The sequence below is a fragment of the Fundulus heteroclitus genome, chromosome 23, assembly GCF_011125445.2.
Source record: "Fundulus heteroclitus isolate FHET01 chromosome 23, MU-UCD_Fhet_4.1, whole genome shotgun sequence".
Taxonomy (NCBI): Eukaryota; Metazoa; Chordata; class Actinopteri; order Cyprinodontiformes; family Fundulidae; genus Fundulus; species Fundulus heteroclitus.
In genome coordinates, this window is record NC_046383.1 from 24340580 (window position 1) to 24365731 (window position 25152).

Sequence of the window (25152 nt, forward strand, 5' to 3'; positions counted from 1 at the left end):
GGTCAAAAAGCCATTTCTAAAGCTCTGGGACTCCAGTGAACCACAGTGGGAAAAGTTATCCATAAAACAGTGGAGAACCTCTACAGCAGCAGCCAGCCTGGCCATTCAGTAATAATATCTGCCTGATGCTAGATGTTATTACTTAGTCATCTAACTGCATGAAGAAGAATTAAAAAAAAAACTTCTTTGAAACATTAGCTGTCAAAGTGGGTGCAAAAATTCCCCATGATGAGTTTGAACTGCTGTATACACTGCGAATATAGAACTAAAAATAAGAAATTATTTCTTGAAATTAGAGGAATTTTTTATCCTGATTTTAGTAGGTAAATAAGATTATTTACCAATGGAATAAGACTTTCTGCACTTAAAATAGGAGCAATTCATCTCCATCATCCTATTTCAAGTGCAGCATATCTAATTATCTTACTTTAGGCGTAAAAATACTCATTACATTGGCAAATAATCTTATTTACCTGCTCAAATCAAGGGCAAATACATTCATTTCAAGAAAATTGTACTTATTTTTAGGTTTCTTTTTGCAGTGTAGTTGGTGCAAAACATCCTCTGGTTGATGGCTTCATTTCTTACCCCAAAGGGTCAGACATGCTGTTCCGGCAAAGTTATTCATACACCTGGCAATATTTGGTTTAAAAAAATCTTTTAACTTGACCAACATGTTTCTTCTGACTAGAAGTAACGCTAACATGTCGGAGTGCCACAACCAGAGTCCTGACTTGAATCTGATCAAAGACTTGGAGCTCATCAATCGTCACAATGCCAGTGGATACCAATGCCACTAAAGCCACTAAAGACGTTTCCACCCATTATTGATATTATTTAGTGTAAATAATACAACTAATGGGGGTTATTTTTATCATCTTTAGATGATGAGACACAAACTTCTTAGTCTGATCAGAATATTTTTAAATCTGAATCTGCCAGTGGGATAAATACTGTTGGGCTTAAGTGTACGAAACGACCTAAACTGCAAAGACATAGCAAGGGGGGAAATGATGAATGGTCACCACGTAACAAAAATCAAGGAAGAGATCCTCAATCTTCCCACAGTTGGTGAAGCTGGAGTAAAAGCTATGCTGCTTTTCTAACTTCCTGTCCCAGCTAGCTGTGCTGTAGGTCTACCTTTCGGTTGTTTGTTAAACGGGATATCAGCTGTTTTTACCTCTGCCCTCAATAAATGCAGGTCTACGGCTAACAAATAGGACGATTTCTGCTTTTAAGCCGTTGTTTGAGATACAGCTGAATTAGTTTGCACTGATCACACCTCCCCTGCTAACCCACGTGCCTCAAGCTGCTACGGCAGAGGGACGTTTAAAAAACGCAGGGAGCACGCAGGTTCGGCTCTTTAGATAGAATTATAACCCATTTATTTAGTCATTTAGCACATTTACAATCAGCAAACCCGTCAATAGCCGTTGCCATTTTCTCTACCGACACAGAATCTTCTCACCAACAAGTAATGACAACATCAGACAAAAAAATAAATAAATAGTACAAACAGATCAAGGCAGTGCTTCCCTCGGTACATCACTCTCACCCACCAACACCCTTTTTCACCCATCAAAGTATGATTTTAGATTTTGTTTGCTATTGCATAATTATGCTAAGGGTGAGATGACATGCAGTGCTGATACTGAAGCATACTCAATGTGTGTGTGTGTGTGTGTGTGTGTGTTATCGGTGAAGTCTAGTGATAATCTGTTGCCAGCTCACAGCACCATCTGGGTACATCCGCTCGAAAAAAGCAGCCATCGTGGCCGACTGCACATGCAGAACGTGGTGGTGGGTAGGTGAACTGAAACGATGTTTCCCCTGAGGTCGCTTTGTTGTCAGTGGCGTTATGACCTGGAGTATAGCTTTCTCTTCTCTTCTCTTCTCTTCTCTTCTCTACGGAGAGAGCAGGAGGCTTCAGTCTGAGTTACACATGTGCATATTCCTACACAACACTGTGCAAAGGTTACAGATAAATAACTCACACCGCTTTTGTATTTTTGTGTGCTTTTAGCAATCCATCCTGATAGGATAGTCTTATTCTCTGGTACAGTATGTGCCTTAGAGTGTGCAGTGTATTGACTATGAATTTTAATACTCTTTATCGGCGGTGACATGACCCTATAGCACCACATCGCTCTGTCTTTACCTCTCCTCTTCTCCCTCTTTGTTTTTTTCTTTTTTTTTTTAGAGTCTGTACTTTCTTAAGAGCTCAGATTGCCACATGTACTTCCTCTCTGGGAAGCGATCAGGAATCCGAATGCGCCGGAAGTCCTGAATGCATTTCTCCAGCTCCTGCTCCGGAGTCATCTTCTCCTTGTGTGCTTTCCTCTTGGCGGCGTCTCGCTCCCGCATCCCGAAGGTCCTCACACGGAGCATGTCCGTCTTGCGCCGCATCTCCGCCTGCTGCTGCAGCATGAGGGCCGGGCCTTTGGGCACGGGCCGGTCCAGCGTTTGGATTTTGGACTGGCGGCTCACCGGCCCACGGATCACGGTCCCCTGGGGGGAGCTGGCCTCTGACTGGGTCTCGGAGCAGGACGTGGAGAGGTCGTTGAAGGAGGTACCGCTCTCGCCCTCGTGCTCACTTTTGTGGCTCTTGCAGCAGCAGTCACAGTGAGAGGACGACCACCGGGAGGGCCCACCTAAGATAAAAAACAAAAAAGATTTGTTTATTCAAATGCTGACTAGCATCACAAGTATTCAAACTTCTTGAACTTTTTCATATTTTGCAGCTTTCTAAACACACATTTCCAAGTAATTTCTTGGTGTTTTAGGTGATAGACCAACATAAAATAGCAAATCATTGTGAGGTAGAAGATAGAACAGTACATGGATTTTCCAATTTAAAGAAACAAAAATCTAAAAAACAAAAAGAGGAAAGAGTATTAAACATGAAATATACCAAGATAAAGCCATCGACTTTAACCGTCAGACCAAGCAAGAAAAGCATTAATCAGAAAGGCAACCAAGAGGCCCATGGTAAACTTGGAGGAGCTGCACAGATACACAGCTCAGGTGGAACATATTAGTCGTTTATTCCACAAATTTGGCCTTTATGGACAAGTGACAAAAAAGGAAGCCTTAAGCCAGGTACAGACCAGAAATCAAACTTTTTGACTGATGGTTAAGCCTGAAATTATCCACACCATTCAAAGACCAATAAGTTTGTTTCTGATTAGGAAAAAAAATTATATCTTAAAGGATTATTAAAAAAAATGTAAAAGGAACAGCAACTCTTTTTATTCTAAGTTTTATATTAGAAAATTCAAAAGTAAAGTTAGTTTTACTGTCCTTGATTATCAATAGAACAAATCTGTATTGGCATTACAGCAATGAAACCCTTTTTTATGATCGCTAACCAACTTTTTGCTGTTTCCACTGAAATTTGGATGATCTATCTTTAGTGATTAGCTCCGCCTGTTCGAGGTCGCAAGGGCTCCCTGCCATCACCCTAATCTTTAGCTTCCTTGATGGATTCTTGTTCAGATTCAAGTTTGGGTTCTGGCTGCGCCACTTCAAACCTTTAATATTACTTCCAGTTTTAAGAAGCATGTAGGCAGCATTCCAAGCTAAAACAAAATCTACCGGAGAATAATTTTACATCCAACATTAAAAACATGCCGGCAACACGGCGACGCTGCTCTCCGGCGGTAACGGTGAAGCCCGACAGAGTTGATGAGAAGATGGGAGGAGCTAAATGCTGGAGAATCCTGAAATAAAACTTGTTACAGGCTGCAGAAGACTTTAAAGTGGGGCTGAAGTTCACCTTCCAGCAGGTCCAACACCTGAGTCAAGTGAACGGCTCAGAGACCTCTGCAGAGCTGAATGGCTGCTGATGAGGGAATTCAGCCATTTGATTCAGGTGTGCTGGAGAAGGGATGCAGCTAAAAGTCACAGGACAGTAGCTCTCAAGGACTGGACTTGGCCACCCCTGAATTAGACCAAAGCATATTTATGTGTTGCCTCCAAAATCCAATTGAGAGGTTGAGCTGTTTTGCCATTAAAACATTTGGCAAAAAGGTCTGTCACTAAATGTGGTGCCCTTCAAGAATTGCAGCTGTAATTGCGGCAAAAGATCATTCTACAGGCTATTGACTCAAGGTAAAAAAAAAAAATACAAATGCATGGCAAAATATTCCGATTTTTTTTTATTTGTATAAAAGGAAACGATAAATCAGGTTGACATGGCATAAATACGTCTGCAATGTGCTGTATCTTTCTACACATATCAGATGACAGTGTGTGCAGGTATTTGAGAGGTTCAGCAGTTAGAACATGCGATTCCTCTGACATTTAGTGTTTAATCCAAAAAAAAAAAAAAAGCTGCCGGGCTGTGCATATTGCTCCCTGCGATAAGACGACCCCACCCCCCGGAGCTCAAACAGCTCAGCACGGCGCGCTGAAAGACCTTTCCCATTTCCCCCGGCAAAACCTCGCCTCAGACCCAGAGCGCAATCTGGCTCTGCTGTCACCGTTTCTAATTAGACCTAGAGCCACAACGCCGAGACGCAGGCACTTTAGCTTTGTTTCGGATCAGCCAGTCACAAAAGCCCGGGGCAGTGTGCTTTCTACCTTTTGGGAGGGGCACCGAGGTAATAAAAAAAAAAGGAAAAAGCAGGTTAACAAATAGCAAGCCGGGGTAAGAGTGAATGCATTCAGCGGCTGACCCCGGGGGCGTCCTGGTCTCTTGGAGTTTAGATAAATCGGCACTGGCAGAAGATTCCAGCAGCCCTTTTTTCTCTCTTTTCTTCTCTTCTTCTTCTCGTCTCATCTCGCTTCCTCCTACACAGCTAATTACGAAGCAGAAACACTGCGCTGTACAGTACTGCCTGCTGGCTTGTGAAAGCGCTCAAGTCAAAGACACTGGCGCTGTCCTTCTTTTTCCCAAAATAAACAAGGCCGCTTCGATCTGCTCACAGTTGGAGACGTGCCGTGGAAAGATGTGGATCCGCTAACGGTATGTAAACAGAAAATGCAAACTCCCGAAGACCTCCTAATAGCTTTTTTTTTTTTTTTTTCTAATGGGATGATACCAGCTCAGTAGCGGGGACGTCGCGGGGCGATGATTTGTCCATTGCCTCCCTCCAGCACATGCGCCGATTTAGAAGGAGCAGGGTTCAAGGGGGATTTTAACCTCTCTGCCCAGACTGCAATAACGACCTTATCTCTGCTGCCATGATTGCATTGAGATGATATAGTCGGAGAGTCACTAACAGCTTTTTAATGGCTAATCCATGAGTAAAGAGGCCAATCAGTGCACCAATTTCCCCCCGCAGAAAATGAATCTCGCCGAATCCGGCAGCAGACGAGCAGCACAAATGGGCAAATGGATGCAGGCGCTTTAGTAAAGGAGGATCAGGAGCAGCGGGGGGAGGTGGAGGCAGGGCATTGTTTCTAAATGGATGGATGCTGTAGTCCAGAGGGGCAACCCGATTAGGAAACAAGCCAACACCCAATAATAGCAACTGAAAACATTTCCAGGCCAGGCAGGAGAATTAGTAATTAGCAAGGCAGTGAGAGAAAAGTACCTGGAGGTCTTATTTCAGTGATGCAAAACCGCACATTAAAAGACAAAGTTTGGTGTTACATAATCTCAGAGGGATGGGAAAAAAAAGAGAGTCCCAAGAGCTCATTTTAGCCGTAATCTCGGATCTTAATGAGATTTTTATGGCTATTAGGGCTTTTTTTGTGCAAATCATTGTAAGGAAAAGCCCAATGGGGCGAGTTTCATATGATCTGACATCTCTTTCTGTCCCTCCAATCGTCAGCGATCACAAGCGCCGAGCATCTGCCGAGCTCTCTGATGATTCAAATGAGTGATGCCCGCGGAGCAACAACCCGAGAAGAGCTGATAAGAAGACGGCAAATTGTTCTTTAGTCACCGCTTCTTGTATTTGCAAGGAAGACAGCTCTGAATAACTGATTTAGAATATATAAATAACTAATAATGAGTCTAAATAAAGACTTTTTTTTTTTTTTTTTGTGGCCAAGGAGCGATACTGCATCTCTTCTCACAGAAAGTCCTGGTCCAGATGGCAGCACGGCTAAAACAGCTTCCAATCAGAATGGAAGCAGAAAGTTGAAGAGTGGAAAAAAAAGCTGAGAGAAAGCAATTATAGATACGATAGGAGTGAAGCAGCTGCTATTTTTGTTATTCCATGGCAACTAAAAGCAGACGCAATTCATGTGAGGGTTAAATACGCCATTTTTTTCCTCTCTCTGTACCTCCCTGAGCAGTTTTAATAGCACCCTTGAAAGTATAAGGAGAGTCAACAGATCAGTGACATTTTTAAGCTTATTCCACAGGTATGGAACAAAAAGATAGAAAAAAAAGGCTGTTTTATCAAATGTACCCGTATTTTTTATTTAGACCAAGTATCACTAATACATTTGAGTCATCAAGTAATGAAGCGTCACACAAAAACAGCTTTTTAGCCATAAAAAGCAATATCTCTGATTTCAAACATAAAGCCAGATGGCGATTTGTTACTCGGCCGCCACTTTATTAGGTACGCCTTGCAAATACCGGGTTTGACCCCGTTTTCTCTTCAGAACGGCCATAATTCTCACTGGCATGGATTCAACAAGAGATTATAAATTTGCCTCAGAGATCTCGGTCCAAATCGACACAACAGCATCAGACAGTCACTGCAGATTTCCCAGCCGCACATTCACGATGGTAATCCCCAATTACACCACATCTCAGAGATGCTCTGTTGGACTGAGATCTGGCGACACTGTCGTAGTTAAGACACCAGAGTGAGATAATTTGAGATCTGAGACATGTTGCATTATCCTGTTAGTAGGGATGGATGGGCACACTGTGGTCACAGAGCGACGAACATAGTTCGACTCAGGCTGGCTGTGGTGTTTTTCACCAATAAAAGGCCCAAATGTGCCAAAACTAAATCCACAATGCTATAAAACTACCACTGCAAGCCTAAACCTTTGATACAAGACATGATGGAGCCATGCTTTCATGTTATTCACACCAAATTCTGACCCAACCTTATGAAAAAGCTGAAATAGAGAAAAGGCAACCGTTTTGTGATCTATTATTGTCCAGTATTGGTGAGACTTTGTGATTATAGCCTCAGTTTCATGTTCTTGGCCAACAGGAGCGGCATGACACAATTGATCCGCTGTTGCAGCCCGTATATTTCAAGGTTCACCATGCTGTGCATCTAGATATAATGTTTTGCCTCCTTTGGTTAATGTACTGTTGGCTTTATGTCATTTGGATGCAATTTGTCCCGTGACATCAAACCTCAGACCACCAAGGCTATTTTCCTTTTTCTTTTGTTTGTGGCCCTTGAAAGTGGTAAAGCAGGAAAGAGGGTTTAAAAGAGAGTGGGAAGACATGTGGCAAATGTCCACGGTCTGGGAGTTGAACCGGCGACGCCCATGTTGAAGACTAAACCAGAAACACGGTGTGCGTAACGGGGGACCTAACACTGAATAAGACAAAACCAGCTGACTAAAGAGGGGGCCATGATCTGACAGAGGCCGGAGGAGAACAGAATCTAACAGGGATGCATGAAGAAATACCAGATAAGGAAAAAAATAACTTAACTAAACTGAGAATAGGCTGGCAGGCAGGAAAAAAGGAATAGAAACAGAAGCACGAATAAACTACTAACATAAATAATGAACAGAAAACTTATCTAATGACAGAAACAGGAATCTACGGATGATAACTAATGCTAAGGAGTGCCAAACACAAACAGAAGTGCAGGATCCCCGGGGAGCTATCAGAAATAATCAAAACCCTGGGGATCTATTTTTATCAGCACATCTGCTGCTCACTAGAGCATTCTCTGTAAATCTGGTTGATATTTATACATGAAAATCCCAATAAATCAACAGATTCTGAAATACCAGCACATCTTGCACAAATAGATATATCAGTTATCGTTTAAATATATGTATTTCATTGTATTTTTGGTTTAAAGATGTATGCAAGAGATAAATATATAGACTGGAATACAAATTAATTGGCCATAGGGACTAATAAAGTTGTCTGAATCTGAATCAATCAGGATAATGGAATAATTACCTTTCTTACGTGACAACAAATGAAAGTCATACATTTAGCCTTGCTGCTGATGAAGATGTCAGCTTCATCAGCAGGTAATCAGCTTATACATATGACATGGGAGCAGTTATTCTCTGTCGACACCCATTTTGTAGATATAGGAAATAAAATCGGACCTGAAATACATCCTTGGGGAACACCGTTAGATCTTTTAAGGGAGTGTTTTGTTTTCTAAAGTAACACACCAGGCTTTGTCAGAAAAACTAAATTTCTAAACCAGTTCAGGACCAGTTTGCTGTGTTTTGTGGAGATACTATTGTCAGTGGTTTGTTATTCTGATCTACTCAATGAAATGCTTCAGCTAAATAATGCTTTACAGTGCTGGGTTCATGATATTATCTCTAAGCAGCATTGCTGCTGTAATCGTAATATGGCCTGACCTAAAATCCAGCTGAAGAATACAACTTGAAGGTTCATGATATCCAACTTCATTGAGTAAATTACTTAATGTCCAAATTTCACGTCGTGCTTTTTAGTCTGAAAAACACTAAGAGTCTCATCCTTCTCTTTAAACAAGTGGGTGTGTTCACTTTACTATCTTTTCAGGGAAGCTATTGATTGTAATGTGTTTCTCCCAGCTGAATGTAGCCTGACTGAGAGATCTGATTTCCTCCACATTAACAGACTGGGGCTGCTTCTGAAGCCAGACTGAGGCTTTGTGTCTGCGCTCTTTATAAATGAAACGGAGATGGAGTTGAGCCCAGCACAGAGCATGTCTCACGGGGTCTCCCCCTAAAACTCCAACAATGACTGCAGCCATGATTGTCCTCATCACGCCCGAGAGAGGTCGGTTTCTGTAGAGATGTGAGTGTTTGTAGATTTTAAAGGCTCTAATTGGCAGAGAAGTAGGACATGATGTGGACTGAAGGCAGAGCTCTCTGACAAACCCAGATGTAAAATGTCACTGAGTTTATTCCCAAGTATCGATGTTCTTTTTTTGTGTTTATTTTGAGCGCCTTCGCTGACTCATTAAAGGTGCCTCTGCAAAGTGTTTTAATCATGTTAGAGGGGCTCTGAATTCTTACAGCTGAAACTATATATTTACATAAACTGTACAAAAACACACATAAGCCGTCTGACATCAAATAATATCAGTGTAAAGTCTCCCTGCGTCGAGTCAGTTTGGATGACTAAAGATTTTTTTCTCTTTGCCAAATGCCAGAATAATTAGAGGTATTTCTGCAGAGGATGTATTTGTCATTTTCTTATTATCCTTTCTTATTATTCAGAAGTTTCTTTCAGATTACTTTGGATCAGAAACCCCCAAGGATTTACTTAGTTTATTTCTTATTATGAATAATATAAAACAGGCCTGAAAACCTTTTTATTCAAAAAGGCCAATGAATGCTAACCACAAACTGATTTTTAACCTTATCTTACTGTTTTTAATTGAGTGTGTTTTTAATTTCCTTTACCCTGTTTTTAACTTATTTGAACTCTGTAGCAATTTGAGATCTTGCTGATGAAATTAGAAATGAAATTTATTATCATTATTAGAAACAATTAAGTATTGTGATTTTATGCTTTCTGGATGCTTGTTAATGTATGAAAGAAGTCTAGTCAAAGATTTACTTAGCTTATTCCTTTGTTACTGCAATGCTTTTCTTTTCCTTTGTAATTTTTCCATCTGTAATGTTTTTCTGTTCATGTACAGCACTTTGAATCGTTTTGTTACTGAAAAGTGCTACATAAATAAACTTGCCTTGCCTTGCCTTCAACAATTTGGGAAAGACCAGAAAATGACAATGGCTTTATGAGCTTTTAACTTGCCATCTTTGAGTTAACTGGGGGCACGCCAACGGATGCATTTTATGGCGACTCACCAATCATAATATCATGGAACAATCAAAATAAATCAACAAAGATATCAGGGAGAGAACTGGGGCTCTCTAAAATTTTTTAAACTGGCCCTGTACTAACATGGCCTGAACGGCCGTTCAGTCAGGAAGAGGCCATCACTCCAAAAGCAACATGAAAAGCCAAAACACAGTTTAAAAATACATCCAGCCATTTTCCGAACCGCTTTATCCCTCATGGGGTCGCGGGGGGTGCTGGTGCCTATCTCCAGCGTTCATTGGGCGAGAGGCAGGGTACACCCTGGACAGGTCGCCAGTCTGTCGCAGGGCAACACAGAGAGACAAACAGGACAAACAACCATTCACGCACACACTCACACCTAAGGACAATTTGGAGAAACCAATTAACCTAACAGTCATGTTTTTGGTCTGTGGGAGGAAGCCGGAGTACCCGGAGAGAACCCACACATGCAAACTCCATGCAGAAAGACCCAGGGGTGTACTTGAACCCAGGACCTTCTTGCTGCAAGGCAACAGCGCTACCCACTGCGCCACTGTGCAGCCAGTTTAAAAATACAGTTGGAGATAAAGACCGTAGTTTTTGTAGACATACACTGTTGTCTGATTAAATCTAAAATTTAAGTGTAAGACAACAACAACAATTATTATGTTTGGACTGAGAGGAGGGAAGTCTGTAGGGCACGAGGCAGGATTGTGTGGTCTGGATTTTTAGCTGCAGTGGGGACGGGTACACGAAATAGATGAGTAAAGAATATTATTGAAGCAGCATCTCAAGACATTAGCTAGGAAGTTGAAGCTTGGGTATAAATGGGTCTTCAAAATAAACAATGACCCAAAGGATACAGCCAGATTAGTTAAAAAGTGGCTTAATAGCAGCAGTTAAAACACCAGTTGTTAATGTTAACCACTCCTGTTGGCGGTTAGGCGCTTCTGGGTCCTGTCCTGTTCTTTTGCCATAGAGATGTGATCTTCATTGAATAAATAACTTCTTTAGAAGGAAATTACTCTTGAAACAGAAAGTCTACTTTAAGACATTTAATCTAAACAAGCCAGAGAAATGGTACAGACTTTATCAATGCTGAGACTCTTGACTGACTCAGCTGCACCAGTTCTACCAGGAGGAATGGGACAAATTTCTGGGAGACCATTGTTAGAAACCTTGGGAAGGAAAGCCAAAATGTTTGACCAGAGTCATAAAGTTTAAAGGCAACACTGCCAAAGGAATGTATGTGAACTTCTTCTTTTAGGAAAGTTTTAAAAAATCTGTCATTATTATGGCATTTCGCAAATATTATATGTAATCATTACTGACCTAAAATAGGAGAGGCTTAGTCTGATATATTCTCCAACAGTGAGAAAATAAAGTTATGACTCATTTTCTAAAGTCTATGTCAATATCTAGTTTCAACTGTATGTGGAGAAAGCTCAAGTGAGCCAAAATTCCCAAAATTGATTCAGATTCAGAACTGTACCCTGAGTCAAAATTCATGAGAATAACGTGTAAACTAAAAAAACAGCATTTTGCATCTAAGCTGTCTAAAAGAAATAAATAAAAATAAAAAAACACATCAGACTGGAATGATATGTCTTTTCATTTCTGTCTGTTGTTTGCCCATAGCACAGCCTAACCCTGTGAGACTGAGCAGTCTGAATTATCTTGAAGTGCTTCAGGTGCTGCGTGGCCCAGGTGCAATAACATTTTCTGGGCAACTAAACAAAACACAGGGAATGTACCTGACCATATGTGTGTGTGTGTGTGGGGGGGGGTAATCTAGCTGTATAATACATGAAGGATAAATGCAGGCTGATTGAAAATACACGCAGCAAGTCAGGGAGTACATTCTGATGATGCTGACCAAATATTTCTTAATCTTCCCCCGCCTCGAGAGGAGCATAGTTTACATGCTTGTTAACTCACAAATGAGGCCAGTGTGCCCTTGCAGCACAAAACGGGCTTGTCTTGCAAAGGCAGCGGCTGTCCCTGCGGCGGGAGGGAAATCCATTTCACAGAGACTCACTTCATCACCCGATGTCCGAGCCTGACTGATGACTACAGCTGTTCTCTTGCCATGTAAAACAATACATAGATTTGAGTTTGGTTACTTTCGCCAAGCAGACCCCGGCGTGCTCGGACGAAGCCGCCTCCGTCAGGGGGCTTCAGCGTGAAAGGGCCGCATGAAAAAGAAGCGCGCCGTCTCGCCCCCATGAAACCCACACGCTCTAATTCAAGGTTACCACACTTGTGCGCTCCGGGGTTGGCCTGCGTTAGCTGCTCCCCGTGAGGAGAGTGACAGCTTCGCTGGCTGAGTATTAATGACACGCGCATGTTGTCAAGAGGGTGCCGATCTGATGAGTGTCACCCTGACCGAGAGATGAACAAGCAACGCAGGCAGATTGAAACATCCTCATCAGCCTCTCTCCCCTGACCCTGAGCCGCACCTTTCCTCTGCACAAGCCCTGATTAAGCAGGAAAAGGAAAGGTGTTCTTATCATCCTCTAAATGATGCCTCCAGAGGATTGTCTGGAGAGAGGGAGTAATCCTTCTTCTTCGGCCTGTCATCAGGGAGAAGCTTCGAAATTATACTACCTTCCACTACTTTTGACCCGTCATCCACAAACGGCCGTGCATTTTAGGGAAACTTCAGGACTAAGCAGGAAAGGAAATGACGTGGTTTACAATTATTTTACAAATAAAAAAATTCTATTCATATCTCTTTTAGGGGTGGGCAAAATAATCGTCATGACGATGCATCGCGATTCTAATTTTCGCGATCTACTGCATCGATTCTTGACACCAAGTATCGATTATTAATTTTAAAAAAATAATAAATAAAATTGCATGAATGGTTGGCAAACATCAGCCAAAAACAAGTGGAATACAACTTCATTGGTTTAAAGGACCAGTGAGGCCATATAAACGGTACTAATTATCCTTATTTTGTTCCAAAAAAAAGTACAAAACAAAGCAACTGGACTTGTTTTCCGTAGTTGAAGACATCCTTATTTTGTTATTTTAAGTTTTATAAATCCTAAGCACTTTTTGTCAGTGTGTCCAGTCCAATAATAATAATATTTGTGTCCAGTAACAGTAATATGTGTTTTCATGGCAATACCTCCAAAAGTCATTTCAATAAATACAGCTATAAATGAATTCAGTTGCTTTCAGTTATGTATCAATTGAAGACACTATCCATACACAGCCAGTCAGCCACTGGTAATGGCTGTAATTTTTTTCTTTTCTAACAGTGTTCAGTAAAAAAATCGCAATGCATCGCGATACATCGCAATAATTCAAGTATCGTGATGCATCGTGATAGAATCGGATCGTGGCATGTGAATCGTGAATCGAATCGTGACTTCTTTGGCAATAACCACCCCTAATCTCTTTACTCTGATACCCCTAAAGAAAATCTAAAGAGCCCACACGTGTGTTTTCACTCAGTATAAATTAAGCTTTCCATTGAAGGCCTCGGCGGTCGCTATTAGACGCTATTACAGAACAAAAAGCATCAGAAAGACCAAGAAATGCGGTCGACAGCTCTGAGATACAGTTTAAATGTTCAGCAAATGTGTAAAAAAAGGGTAAGAATGCGGCAGAACTGCAGCGCAACCAAGACATGGGTATCCAGCTAAACTGAGAGACCAGGCAGGGAGAACATTAATCAGAGAAGCAGCAAGGAGGGGTGGGGGGGGCATGGTAGCTCTGGAAGAGCTGCAAAGATCCACAGCTCAGAGAATGTGAGAGAATCTGTCAACAGGACAACAACGCCGCACCCTCACGGTAAAACGTAGAAGCAGCGTCACGCAATGGGGATGCTCTCTTCTACGAGACATTTGTAAGGCACTATATATATATATATATAAATATATATATATATATATATATATATATATATATATATATATATATATATATATATATATATATATATATATATATATATAGATAGATAGATAGATAGATAGATAGATAGATAGATAGATAGATAGATAGATAGATAGATAGATAGATAGAGCATTTATATAAGAAGCTCTATTGCTTTCTGATTAAAGTTTTGTGAAGTCGGTGAAGAGTTTAATGGACCCCCAAAAAAGCCCTAATTTGCAGGAGGTCACCTTCTGCACACCAGCCCAGGGAAACCTGCCATCTTCAGAAAACACTCAGCATGCTGCTATGTGAGGAGATTTGCGTCCAAGCAGCCATTAAGTGTCTCTGGAGTGATCATTAAGGGGTTTGGTGTCAGACCCAATAAGAGCTGTTATACCTGCCCTCCAGTTGCATCAGGATACAGAAATAGTAGGACAAGGGATAAAAATAACAACCAGGAAGCACGCAGATGGTTTTAATCAGTGGGAGGGTGAAATAAAATTAGAGTTTAACCTTTTAGTCTCATTTTTCACATGCGAAACTTTGCTTTTTAAAAGTCTTGCTTTGTTCATTTTTCAAAATTTCAGTTTTGATTAAGCGTTGGCACAGAGAGGACGATAGGCAATTATAAATGGTGCAAAAGAGAGTTTTTTAATAGTGCAATCTATCATAAATATGGTACAATCCGTTATCTTGACAATATTGAGGCAACGATTACGAGATATCCCAGGCCAAAAAAACAACAACTCTTGATTAAATATTTTCTGCTGCGCTAAATATTTAGGGTCATCTGAACTTGAATGTGCGATAGTAAAACGGTGTGTGGAATGGTATGGTACATAACTTCAATAAGTAGATTTTTTTTTTTTTTTTATAAAAGTTTCTTTCCAACCAATCATTTGTTTGTTTGTTTTTTCAGAGCTGGGCCTGATTGTCTGCTTTAGATTGATGAAGTCCAAAGAGTTCTGTACACATACCTCCTCCTACAGCCAACCATTCCTCTGCAAGGTGCTATTAGAGACTTAAATGAGTTATTCATGGGAACACCATTCATCTATCGTCGGTATTGCCAATCCGGACTTCAGCCTGGCTCTGTGAGAGCTCGGCGATGGGCCAATCTCTGCCTCCTTTGCACCTAAGCTATAGATTACTTTCCCTGTCCCTCCCTGCAGCCTTGTTATCATTTCTCAGAAGCCGTCATGGCCTCGCCTCACCTCATTCTAGACCAAACGTACGGCTATAGAGGTATTTTAACAAGGGCATCTAGAAACCATTCTCTGTCCTTACAGTAGATCTCCCCCCCCACTCTGACCAGGCACCGTCCCTGTCAGAGCGGGAAGAGATGATTTTTGCCTGTGGGGTTACAGGTTCTCAGCGCAGAGTGACGATGAATCAGCAGGTTCACGGCAGGTTACGGACTTATTTCATACGAGATGACAGCTAGTTGTAAACCAATGAACCAAATTAAGGTCCTCCTGTTGTGCATTACGGTTTCTGCATTCAGATCTTGAATAAATAGGTCGAGCACTCCGTCATGTCTCAGTGAGTTCACTGAGAGGAGGAACATTTTGGAGCCGCGCGGTGCATTTATATCAGACTTCAGCCTCGTCTCTCTCCCCGCAGATAATTGGAAACCAGCGCTAGATATCAGCTGGAATCTTCAATTTGTTCATAACCACAACAGAAATAATGGACTTTTTAATCTGGGGGGGGGGGGCATGTAAAGCAGAGATCTGGAGTTAAATTGTCGTGTAATGTGCAAACATGAATTCTTGTCTGTTTCAGCTAACTCCAAATGATTAATCCACATTAACGACTAGCTCTAGGCGAGGATTTAGGTCTGTCTTAGTTTTTTAATTTTGTTAACAAATTAGCTGTCTTAGATCTTGTGTTTGCCAAAAAAAAATAAAAAAAAATTTTTTTTTAGCAATGCTAACACCTTCCTTGCAACAAGAAAGGTCCTGGGTTCAAATCCTGGCCTGGACTCTTTGTGTACAAAGCCTGCATGTTCTCCCTTTGCATGCCTGGGTTCTCTCCAGGTACTCCAACATTCTTTCCAAAGTGACTGTCATGTTAATTGGTTACTATAAATCGTCTATAAATTGGTTACTATAATAGAGAAAGCTCTCAATGCACTGCCTGTATTTTTTTTTTTTTTTATGTTTAGTTCAGTTTTGCTTCCTCTATGAAATGTACTCTTTGGTGCGCACAGTGCTGCCAAGCTAAGAGTTTTCGTGCTATCACAAACCGCGCCAGTTAACCATGACGCCCGGGAGATGTTTTTAAAACCGTCTTTTGCAACACTTGGTTAATAAAAACCATTCCTGTCTGTACACCATAAAACTGAATCTTTGACGCCGTTAAGCGACTATGGTTGTCGGGGAAATTGTTTACATGCTACCCTCTTCGAATAGATCTAGAAAGTTTATTTCGCTTTCAGTAACACTTAATGCCTTAATCCCAAAGCTCTCTTTTTGTGTTTCTTTCTAGCGTGAAGAAAAAAAAAACTAGATGACTTCATGAAAAAAAGCAGTGAAGATGTTGTTAGGTGCAGATTTTACTGCCATGGAGAACCCAGCTGAGGTGTCTGATCTGACACGCAGGACGCTCTGTCCTCCATAAAACATGCTGATGCAAAATAATGACCTGTGTAGACATGTATCGAGTGTATTTGGTGTTGATTTATCGGACAAACCTAAAAAGCACGTTGTTACCCTGCTGTTTATGAACCATCCACTGTTCAGGTGTTTTGCACATCCGTCTGAGCAATAAAATATTAATGGGCAAATATTTGTTCGTGGCACTGAAGATTTTATTTATTAGAGTCACACGACCCCTTTTCCTTACTGTGAGCAGATTATCCAAAATGACTTTAAACTTGTGGCTCATCTAAAACGGTTAAAAAACACCTGATAGTCAGGTCCAGATTGAAGCGCAAAATAAGTCAGCTGCAAAACAACCAAAACTACAAAAAGCTAAATAATCTATTCCTGTTTAACTCTGTATGTTAAGCCCCATGTCCTGCTTTATTTTCTGCATTATGCTAGGTTTCCTCTCTCTTCATTCGCTAATCATCCCACACTCGTCCCCTGCTTGTCTTCATTGGTATAAACACTCCCTGGTTTCTTTTGTTCTTTGTTACAGCTGCTTTACGTTAATATGCACCTCACACCTGGAAAAGGGCTTTAAACTGATGCAAGATTTTAATTCCTAATCTTGATTATAAATGCCTCTGCATTTATTGTATTATATTTCATTGTGGATTTATTGTACCTAACCACTAAAAAAATGCATGGGCACGGGCTTTCCAGGTAATAAACTATAGATCAATAACCGTAGAAATCAATCAGCACCTTTGAGTTGGTGCATCCAAGTATTTTGATGAGATTCTTTTCTTCTTTGGATTGCAACCACTACCCTGCCTTGGTGTCCCTGGTTCCACATTCACAGCAAGTCTTCAGTAGCAGGCATATTTTCTAATCAGGACAGACTGAGCTTCCATAACACTATAATTATAGATTCTTCTATTTTCTAAGCCATCTAATCAGATCATTCTAATTTGATCTGAGCACTTGCCGATACTATTCTAACTCAACTTGCCAGTGAAAAGGCTCCTAATTATGATGTCGTTGTGACCCCTTGATGAGCTTGCCCTTTTGTTCAAAATCTCGCCCCCCCCCCCCTTTCTTTTTTCTTCTCTTTGTCTAAAGTGGGACCAAAAGCACTTTTTTCGCATGTTTTTAGAAATTAACCCAAACGTGGACTTTGAAAGTCCCGACAAGACGAGGGACCGAGCCGAACGTGCTGCACAGAGGAGGGAAGAAGCGAAGAGCATTATGCAAAACGTCTAACGCTAATGTGGCGAATCGGTGGAGCTGCGGTAAACTACTGATGCATTTAACAAGAAGAGCAACATGAATGATGCAAAGGAACCGACAGGCTGGAAGGAAAAGTCTCTCACTTTGCTTACTGCCCTGGATTGTTCATTTTGCACTCTCCGCTAAGCGTATCATTTTGCATTGGTGTTCGGGTGTCTGCATAGGTAAGGGGATTAAACGCAAAGCAGTTCAACGTTCCGCTGGAAAAATAAATAACGAACCTACAACAAAGCTCTGATCTGTTTTGTCCCCCCTCCTCCTAACATTCCTGTTCGCCTCCGCGCGTTGTTTAAGCGGGACGACCTGCTCTAGGCCTTCCAGTGCCCCACATTCGCAGCGGGGCGTTTCGGTGTGGATTCGGGCCTCTCCATGTTGCTGTGGAGCGCGGCCCTCTCACGCCTGTCTGCTTTTGATGTGTCTATCCATCATTCTCGCGAGGTCTCTGTTTCCCACTACACGCATGTTTCCTCTCACTGTAACCCTCTTCTAATGAAAAGCAACTCTCTCCTCTCTCCTCTCATCACCTAAAATGTTTTCCTCCCACCGCTGCCTCAGACTCGATGAACTTTCCCCGTCTCATCCTTACTTTCATCTATTTCGGTTCCGTCTCTCTCCCCCCCCCCCCCCCCCCCCGCCTCTTTCTGCCTCAGTTCCCTCTCCCCTTGGCCAGCTCTCATGCAACTTTTACTCCCTCATCCCGCCCTCTGCTTTCTCCGCAGCTCTCTCCCTCCATCTGTGCCACTTCGCTTTCTTCCGACCCCTTTGGCTCTCTTCTCTTCAGCGTCCTTCTTTGCTCTCGTTCTGGACTTTAGCACCTTCTCATCCTCTCTGCCGGACTACTCCATCCCAGGGCGGTGTTTGTTCGCGGAGAAAGAGAACACCTACGCTTGTGCGCTGTGCTTGAGAGCAATGAATGTCTCAGGAAATCCCATACAGAGCGGGTTATTTCAGAGGGTCACAGGTGGAGGGGGGGGAAGATGAAACCGTTTGAAAAGTAACTACCTACTCTTCGACTGTAATGCCCCGGAAGATTATTTGTACCATAACTTTTCGCATGTTTGTGTTTTACTGGGCTTTCGTGGCAGACCTCAAAGAAAAGCATAGTTGAGTCCGCACAGGTGGAAAGGTGAACCTTTGCTGCAATGTCAAGTCTTTTTTTCAGGCTCTGGCAGATTGTCCCTCCAGGGTTGGCCCTGCGTTTAGCTCCATCCAGCTTTCCATCAACTCTGACCGGCTTCCCCTTCCCTGGAGAAAAACAGCTCAGCAGCATGCAGCTGCTACCACCACCGTGGAGGGTGCTTGCAGTGCGCTGTGCACAGCTAATTAGCAAACGTTTGCACGAGATCCTCTTCAGGGGCCTCCGAGCAAAGTATGCTCGGTACAAATGCAATCCACACTTTTCAGATTTAATTACCAAAACATTTAAACCGTGCGTCGGTTCGTTCGACAGCTATGCACTACTTTGTGGTGGACCATAATGGAACTGCGCGATGCATTTATTTGCAAAATGCATGCTACATCACAGTAGCAAAGGGTTGCTTCGGTGTAATATTTAGCAGGATATCATATTTTAACTGCCATGCATGCAAAGATGCATGCACAGACTTTCACGGCCCTAATCCCTACACACTTCATGCGGCCAAGATGCTAAAGTTCACGACGAGGGACGGGGACGTTGTGGCAAAAGAAAGGAGAGACAAATGTTAAAATGGGAGCTTATCTGAATTAATTTTTTATATTGCAGTATTCAGAAATGGTATGGCAAATATGTTTTTTTCTCCAATATTGTGCAACAACTCCAGTCTAAAACATAAAATCCCAATGAAACACATGGAAATTTGTGGTGGTGGTGATGTGTCAAAACGTGCGCATGCAGCTTAGTCTAAAGGGAGCCATTCAGAACAATTCAGAACGATGAACAAAGTGCATTTTAACTGGCCATATGTCTCCCTTCTCCGCAAAGGAATGAGCCAGATTTGCTGCTAATTAAGCGGCTAGCTGATGCACAGTCTCTGTTTCCAAGTAAAACTGACTCAGAACGATGCATGTTATATCTCTTTTTCCTTTTATTTATTTTTTTGACTGCCTGCTGGTTCTATATTATTCATAACCCAGCGGCTGTCAGGATCCGACCAATAAGCCGTGTTTAGTCATGACACATGTGTACTCGAAGTGTAGCGGCATTGTGACTCAACTTCCCCGGGGGGGGCAGCGGCCAAGCCTGCCTCTAATCTCGGACCCTGAACAGAAGTTTGCAGACAGACGTTGAAGGGATTCAAATATTCAGAGGGAATGGGTGTAGAGAGGATGTGTTTGCGTTCATTGTTTTCTTTTTTACCCCCTCTCTTGTTGTGTTTTTGCATGGCTGCTTCTTCAATTTATGATCATACTTTTGAATAGGCCTACATGCTGTCAAAAAAAATGAACAGGGGTTGGTGGGGCATCCACTCCCATCGGATGCCCTACTACTCATTCCCTGGCCAGGTAGTATTATATGAATGAAAGTTAGTATGCATTTATTTAATTTCTTTGTTTAGTAGGGGATATGAAAAGATTTGATCCGATGCTGCATTTATTTATCTGTTACTTTACTTATTCCCCACCATGCCCACAAATAATATAAGGAGCATATGATTTGGTACAAAAATGAAAACAGTTCTGAATTTTTAAAAACATGGACACAAATGGGGTAAACAAATATGTTCCACTAATCTAATGTAGTGACTAGAAACTATTAACCTACAGCACAGGTGTCAAACTCAAGGCCCGCGGGCCGAATCCGGCCCGTCAAGGTAAATAATCCGGCCCTCAAGAGCCAAAGAAAAGGCACATCATGTCATAAAGTAGAGGCGTATATCCTTTTAAAGTGTATAAAGTGGCTAAATCTGTGCCTCCTGTAAGTGTAACTCACCCCAATATCAACTTTTTTTTGCAGATAAACTGTATATACTGGGCCTAAGGTTGCTACTTTTATGTTACTGTGCATTTTTTATGCTTCTATGTGAACTGGAATGAAATTATGAAATGAAAGGTATCGTCTATACACGTGCAACCGGCCCTTTTAATGACTTCATGACGCCAAAGTGGCCCTATATAGAAATGAGTTTGACACCCCTGACCTACAGACTACTAGGTTGTTATAGCCTATGGACGTGCAGGCTTTTTGGAATCAGTCCCAAATTTCTGCCATATGGATGTTACTTAATAAAACTCCCTAAGTTCTGTTATGGCTCTATGATGTGATATGCTGCCCCATGATCTCAGGCGTGCGTATCTTTGATAATTTAGAATATCCTCAAAAAGCTAATTTAGTTCAGTAAATCAACACTAAAAGCGAAACTCATATATTATTTAAACACACAGGCTGATGTACACACACACATATACACACACACACACACATATATATATATATATATATATATATATATATATATATATATATATATATATATATATATATATATATATATATATATATATATATATATATATATACAGTACTTTAAAAAGTAGGAAATTACACAGAACTACTAAAATGGGGATTTTTAACACAGGAATTATGTGTTGCAGCCAAAACAATCTTAATGAAGACTGCTGACTTGACAGATGTCATGGACCCCCTCCAAAAAAAGATCAAAGGCTGTTCAGAAAGTGCTTTTTCAGGGAAGGTTGAGTGGAAGGAAAACGTGTGGTACCCTCAAGATTCACCCCACACAAACGACTCCATCACATGGGCTAAAGCTGTAAACCTTGTACTGCAGTAAGTCACTCCTGAACTAAAGAGAATGTCAGAAGCCTCTCGGTCGGGCTAAGGATTTCATTTTTCATTGAGGAAGAATACAGAGACACAAAATCTAGGTTGAAGTCGGTGATGATGTGTCTGTCGCTGTTGGTCCACTGTGGTATATCAAATCTAAACTCAGCATAACTATCTACCAGGTAATATTAAAGCAGGTATTGGTATAAAAGCAACCTCAGGGTTTATGGGGGCAAGTGGGAGGAGAAAATATCTGTGCAAGAAGCATTAAATCTGGGAGCAGAAACAAAGATTTGACGGAGAAGAGAATATATTTGAGAGAAAGCAGAGGTTTTGAACGCGAGCAGAGTGAAATGCTCTCACATTGGAAATGTGTGCTCTTGACTTTTGGCAGGGAAAAAAACCCATAGGGGGTTTCATAACACCTAAACTTAGCCACAGGCTGTTAACAACCAAACCATGCTGCATTATTGCAGTGAGTGAGTCCTTTCAGCTGCTCTATTATTTAGGGTCCACCACAGCAAGTCATCGCGACTTGCACACAGATTTGCTCGAGTTTTTTTTTTACACCTTCCTGACACAACCAGGATCCGAACCCACGTCCCGGATATGAAAGCTGCGGAGTTAACCTGCTAAACCACAGAGGGACCCACTGCAATACAAATGCAATAATTCATGCAAAAGGAGCCCCAACCTAGTAGGTATGCAGTGCTTAAACTGACCAGACACACATTTCTAGCCCGGCATTTATTTGGTCCTGTGTAATATAAACGTTTTTAAAGAGAAAGTGAATTATTAGCCACAATCATCAAAATTAAAATAGATAAATGCCCGACACACATCACTCAATGTGTAAGGAATCTAAATAATACGTGAGTTTCACTTTTTGAAATAAATAAATTAATATTCAATTTTTGCATTTTATTTGATTTTAGTTTTTTATTTTTGATGTACTTGTCGTGGCTAACATCTGGCCACTCCTTCCCAACCTTCTGGAGCGTCGCCTCCTTCGCGTAAACTGAAACAGATCGGATCACAAACTCTTCACTCACGGTAGAAGATGTACTGCGTGTAGTTGGACCAGACCCTGTCGTCCGCGTAATGACCCGCGGAGGACGCGGTCAGGGAGGTGTTGCAGGCCGCAATGTGAAAGCCGCTCTCTGACAGCATGTCAAAAGCCCTCTCCAGATGCTTGAACCTGAGGTAAAACCTGCAGGTGTACCGGTCCGGCGGCCTGTCCAGGTCCCTGTTCTCGTTCAGGGCGTCTCCAAACACCTCCTTGGCCAGTCCAATCCTGCCGCTGATGAGGATCCTGGGTAACTTTTTGGCCTTGGGGTCGGCGTGGCTCTCCCTGCCTCTGAAGGCGACGGTGATGTAGCCGTACCTCCTGTCCAGGGAGTAGGACGGGTACAGCCTCTGGTCGCCGCCCGGCTCGTCGTCCCAGTCGCTGTCATCTGGAAACAGTTTGGACTCCTCGCCCGACAGAAGTTTGGCCAATTCTGGCAGCTGGAAATACTCTGCCTCTCTTTTCAGCCTCCCCCTCTCCGGAAAGTGGTCGGGGAGGACAATCTGCTTGTCTCTGAGGTAATCCAACACGTACCGGAACAAAAACCCATCCCTGTCAATAAAATACCGCCCTCTAAGATCCCGCGATAGGTCGTTTGAAGACCCTTTTTTGGTGGAAAACAGCTTCCCAAGTAGGGAATTTGGGAAGCTGGTCAGGGTGGCCTGACGGGTATAATACACCTGCCCACCCACGTTCAGCTCAAGCACGTCCGACGGCGGGGTTTGCACCGAGCCCTGGTCTTTCGCTGGCTGCGTCTTGCAGTTTTCGCTCAGTGCCATGTCTCTCGCACAAAACGTCCCAGAAGTTCAGGGTGTGGGGTGCAGCTGCATGGAGCCGACGCGTTCAGACCCAAAGCGGAGCCCGGATTCCAGACGCAGTCCCGGCAGCCAGCGTTTTCATGTCAGAACAATACGGTCCATCCTTCAAGCCCGTGCGTAAAGCCGATTGCATCCTCTCAGAGCAGCATCGATTATCATAACCAGCATCATGTTACAGACAACCCCTGCGATTTGGTCGAGGGAGTGACTTCAAAGGGGGGGGGGGAGGAAGGAAGAAAAAAAAAACGAACTTCCAAACAGGGAAAACCAAATTTAGGAAAAAGTTTCATTAATCTGGATCTTAGTTCAGTCCTCTTAAATCCAGGATAAACTGGAGGAGAAATTGTGAAAGCATCCTATTGTTCTGCTCCTGACTACTGGGATGCTGAAATGCGCTCACGGGGAGGAGGAGGAGGAGGAGGAGAAGGAGGAGGAGGAGGAGAAGGAGGAGGCAGGAAGCGGGACTCCTTTGCGCACCGGTCTCTCCAAATTGCTGAGTGCGGAAACAGCTAAACCGGCTGAAGATTTAAGATAATGTTGCTCCAAACTGTGACACGGAGGAGGAGGAGGGGGTAGGGAAAAAAATCCCACCCGTGAAGCACAGTCTTACATCATCTTAAAGGAAAATGTCACTTGAAGTCCATCGCCACGAAGAGGGCTGATAGATGGGGTGTGCATCTGTGCGGCTCTGCCGTGGCCACTGGCGGCGCGGAGCGCAGCTGGCGAGCAGGATTCAGGGTTATGATGATGCTGATGATGATGATGATGATGATGCAACTCCAACATCCCAGCGGCGCGGATTTTAATCCCCGAGTTTAGGTTCTTCGCGGCGCATTCATATTTAACACCTTCAGCTGACGCGCTCATCCCGGGAGAGGTTAGGTGTCAGCGTCTGTGGCTCCAAAAACTCATCCGCTGTGACAACTACACGCTGCAGATCCAGATTACAGCTTTAGCCTCCCCTGCGTGCAAGATCCCGGTCAAAAACCAAGCTCCCCGCCGCTCCTCTGACAGCTGCGATAAAAGTAGTCATACCTCTGTAACTTTTTCGCATGTTGGTCGCTGTACAGCCACAAGCCTCGATGTCTTCTGGTTGGGGTTTTATGTAGAGTGAAAGCAACATCTTTGCACAAGCGTGGGGTAGGATTTGTATTTAGCACTCTTGGCTCATTGCGCCATATAGAACCACTTTTCTTCCAGCAGTGAAAGCCGCAATACTTTTACGGTGTGTCTCCACCATCTTTGCGCACGGACGGACATTTTTACCCATTCCTCTCTGCAAAAAATACCTCAAGCTGAATAAATGAATATCTCTTTTTTTTCTGAAAACTATTCCGTTGTAGATCAGGCTGTATGTTTAGGATCACTGTCCTTTTGGAGAACCCCTGTCTTATGTCTTTTGTAGCTTAACAGCTTTTCTTTTGTGCTGTAGAAAAGTATACCCACAGCATGCCGCTGACGCTACCGTGTTTCACCGTGGTGATAAAGTGCATATGGTTTCTATCACTCGCATCGGTTTTTCTCGTGGACCATGAGTCGTTTCGATTCCTCCCTTATTCCGGGGTCGCCACAGGAAGTCACGGCAACTTGCACGCAGACTTAGCAGAGTTTTGCACCAGGTGCCTTTCCTGACTCAACCAGGATTCAGACCCAGGTCCCCTGTTTCAAAGATGCAGACTGAGCCCGCTGCACATTTTTCTTGCCGATCACAAAAACGTTTTACTTTGGTTCTCAAGAGCAGCTTGTTCACATGTTCGCCGGACCCACAGACCTTGTGGCAAACGGTGAGGAGGACTTCTCATGGCCAGATCTGAAGAGTGTACCTCTCCTGTCAAAAAATT

The 25152-nt window shown here is 42.6% G+C and overlaps 1 protein-coding gene across 1 annotated transcript; it reads right to left on the reverse strand.

Moving 5' to 3' along the window:
- Nucleotides 1-1358: 1358 nt before the first annotated feature.
- Nucleotides 1359-24061, reverse strand: LOC105920464 (BTB/POZ domain-containing protein KCTD16). Its single transcript, XM_012856099.3, has 2 exons — nucleotides 22480-24061; nucleotides 1359-2651 (listed from the first exon to the last, which is right to left on the reverse strand). The coding sequence occupies exons 1-2, from the start codon at nucleotides 23270-23272 to the stop codon at nucleotides 2197-2199; spliced, it is 1248 nt and encodes a 415-aa protein (XP_012711553.2). The 5' UTR covers nucleotides 23273-24061; the 3' UTR covers nucleotides 1359-2196.
- Nucleotides 24062-25152: the final 1091 nt, after the last annotated feature.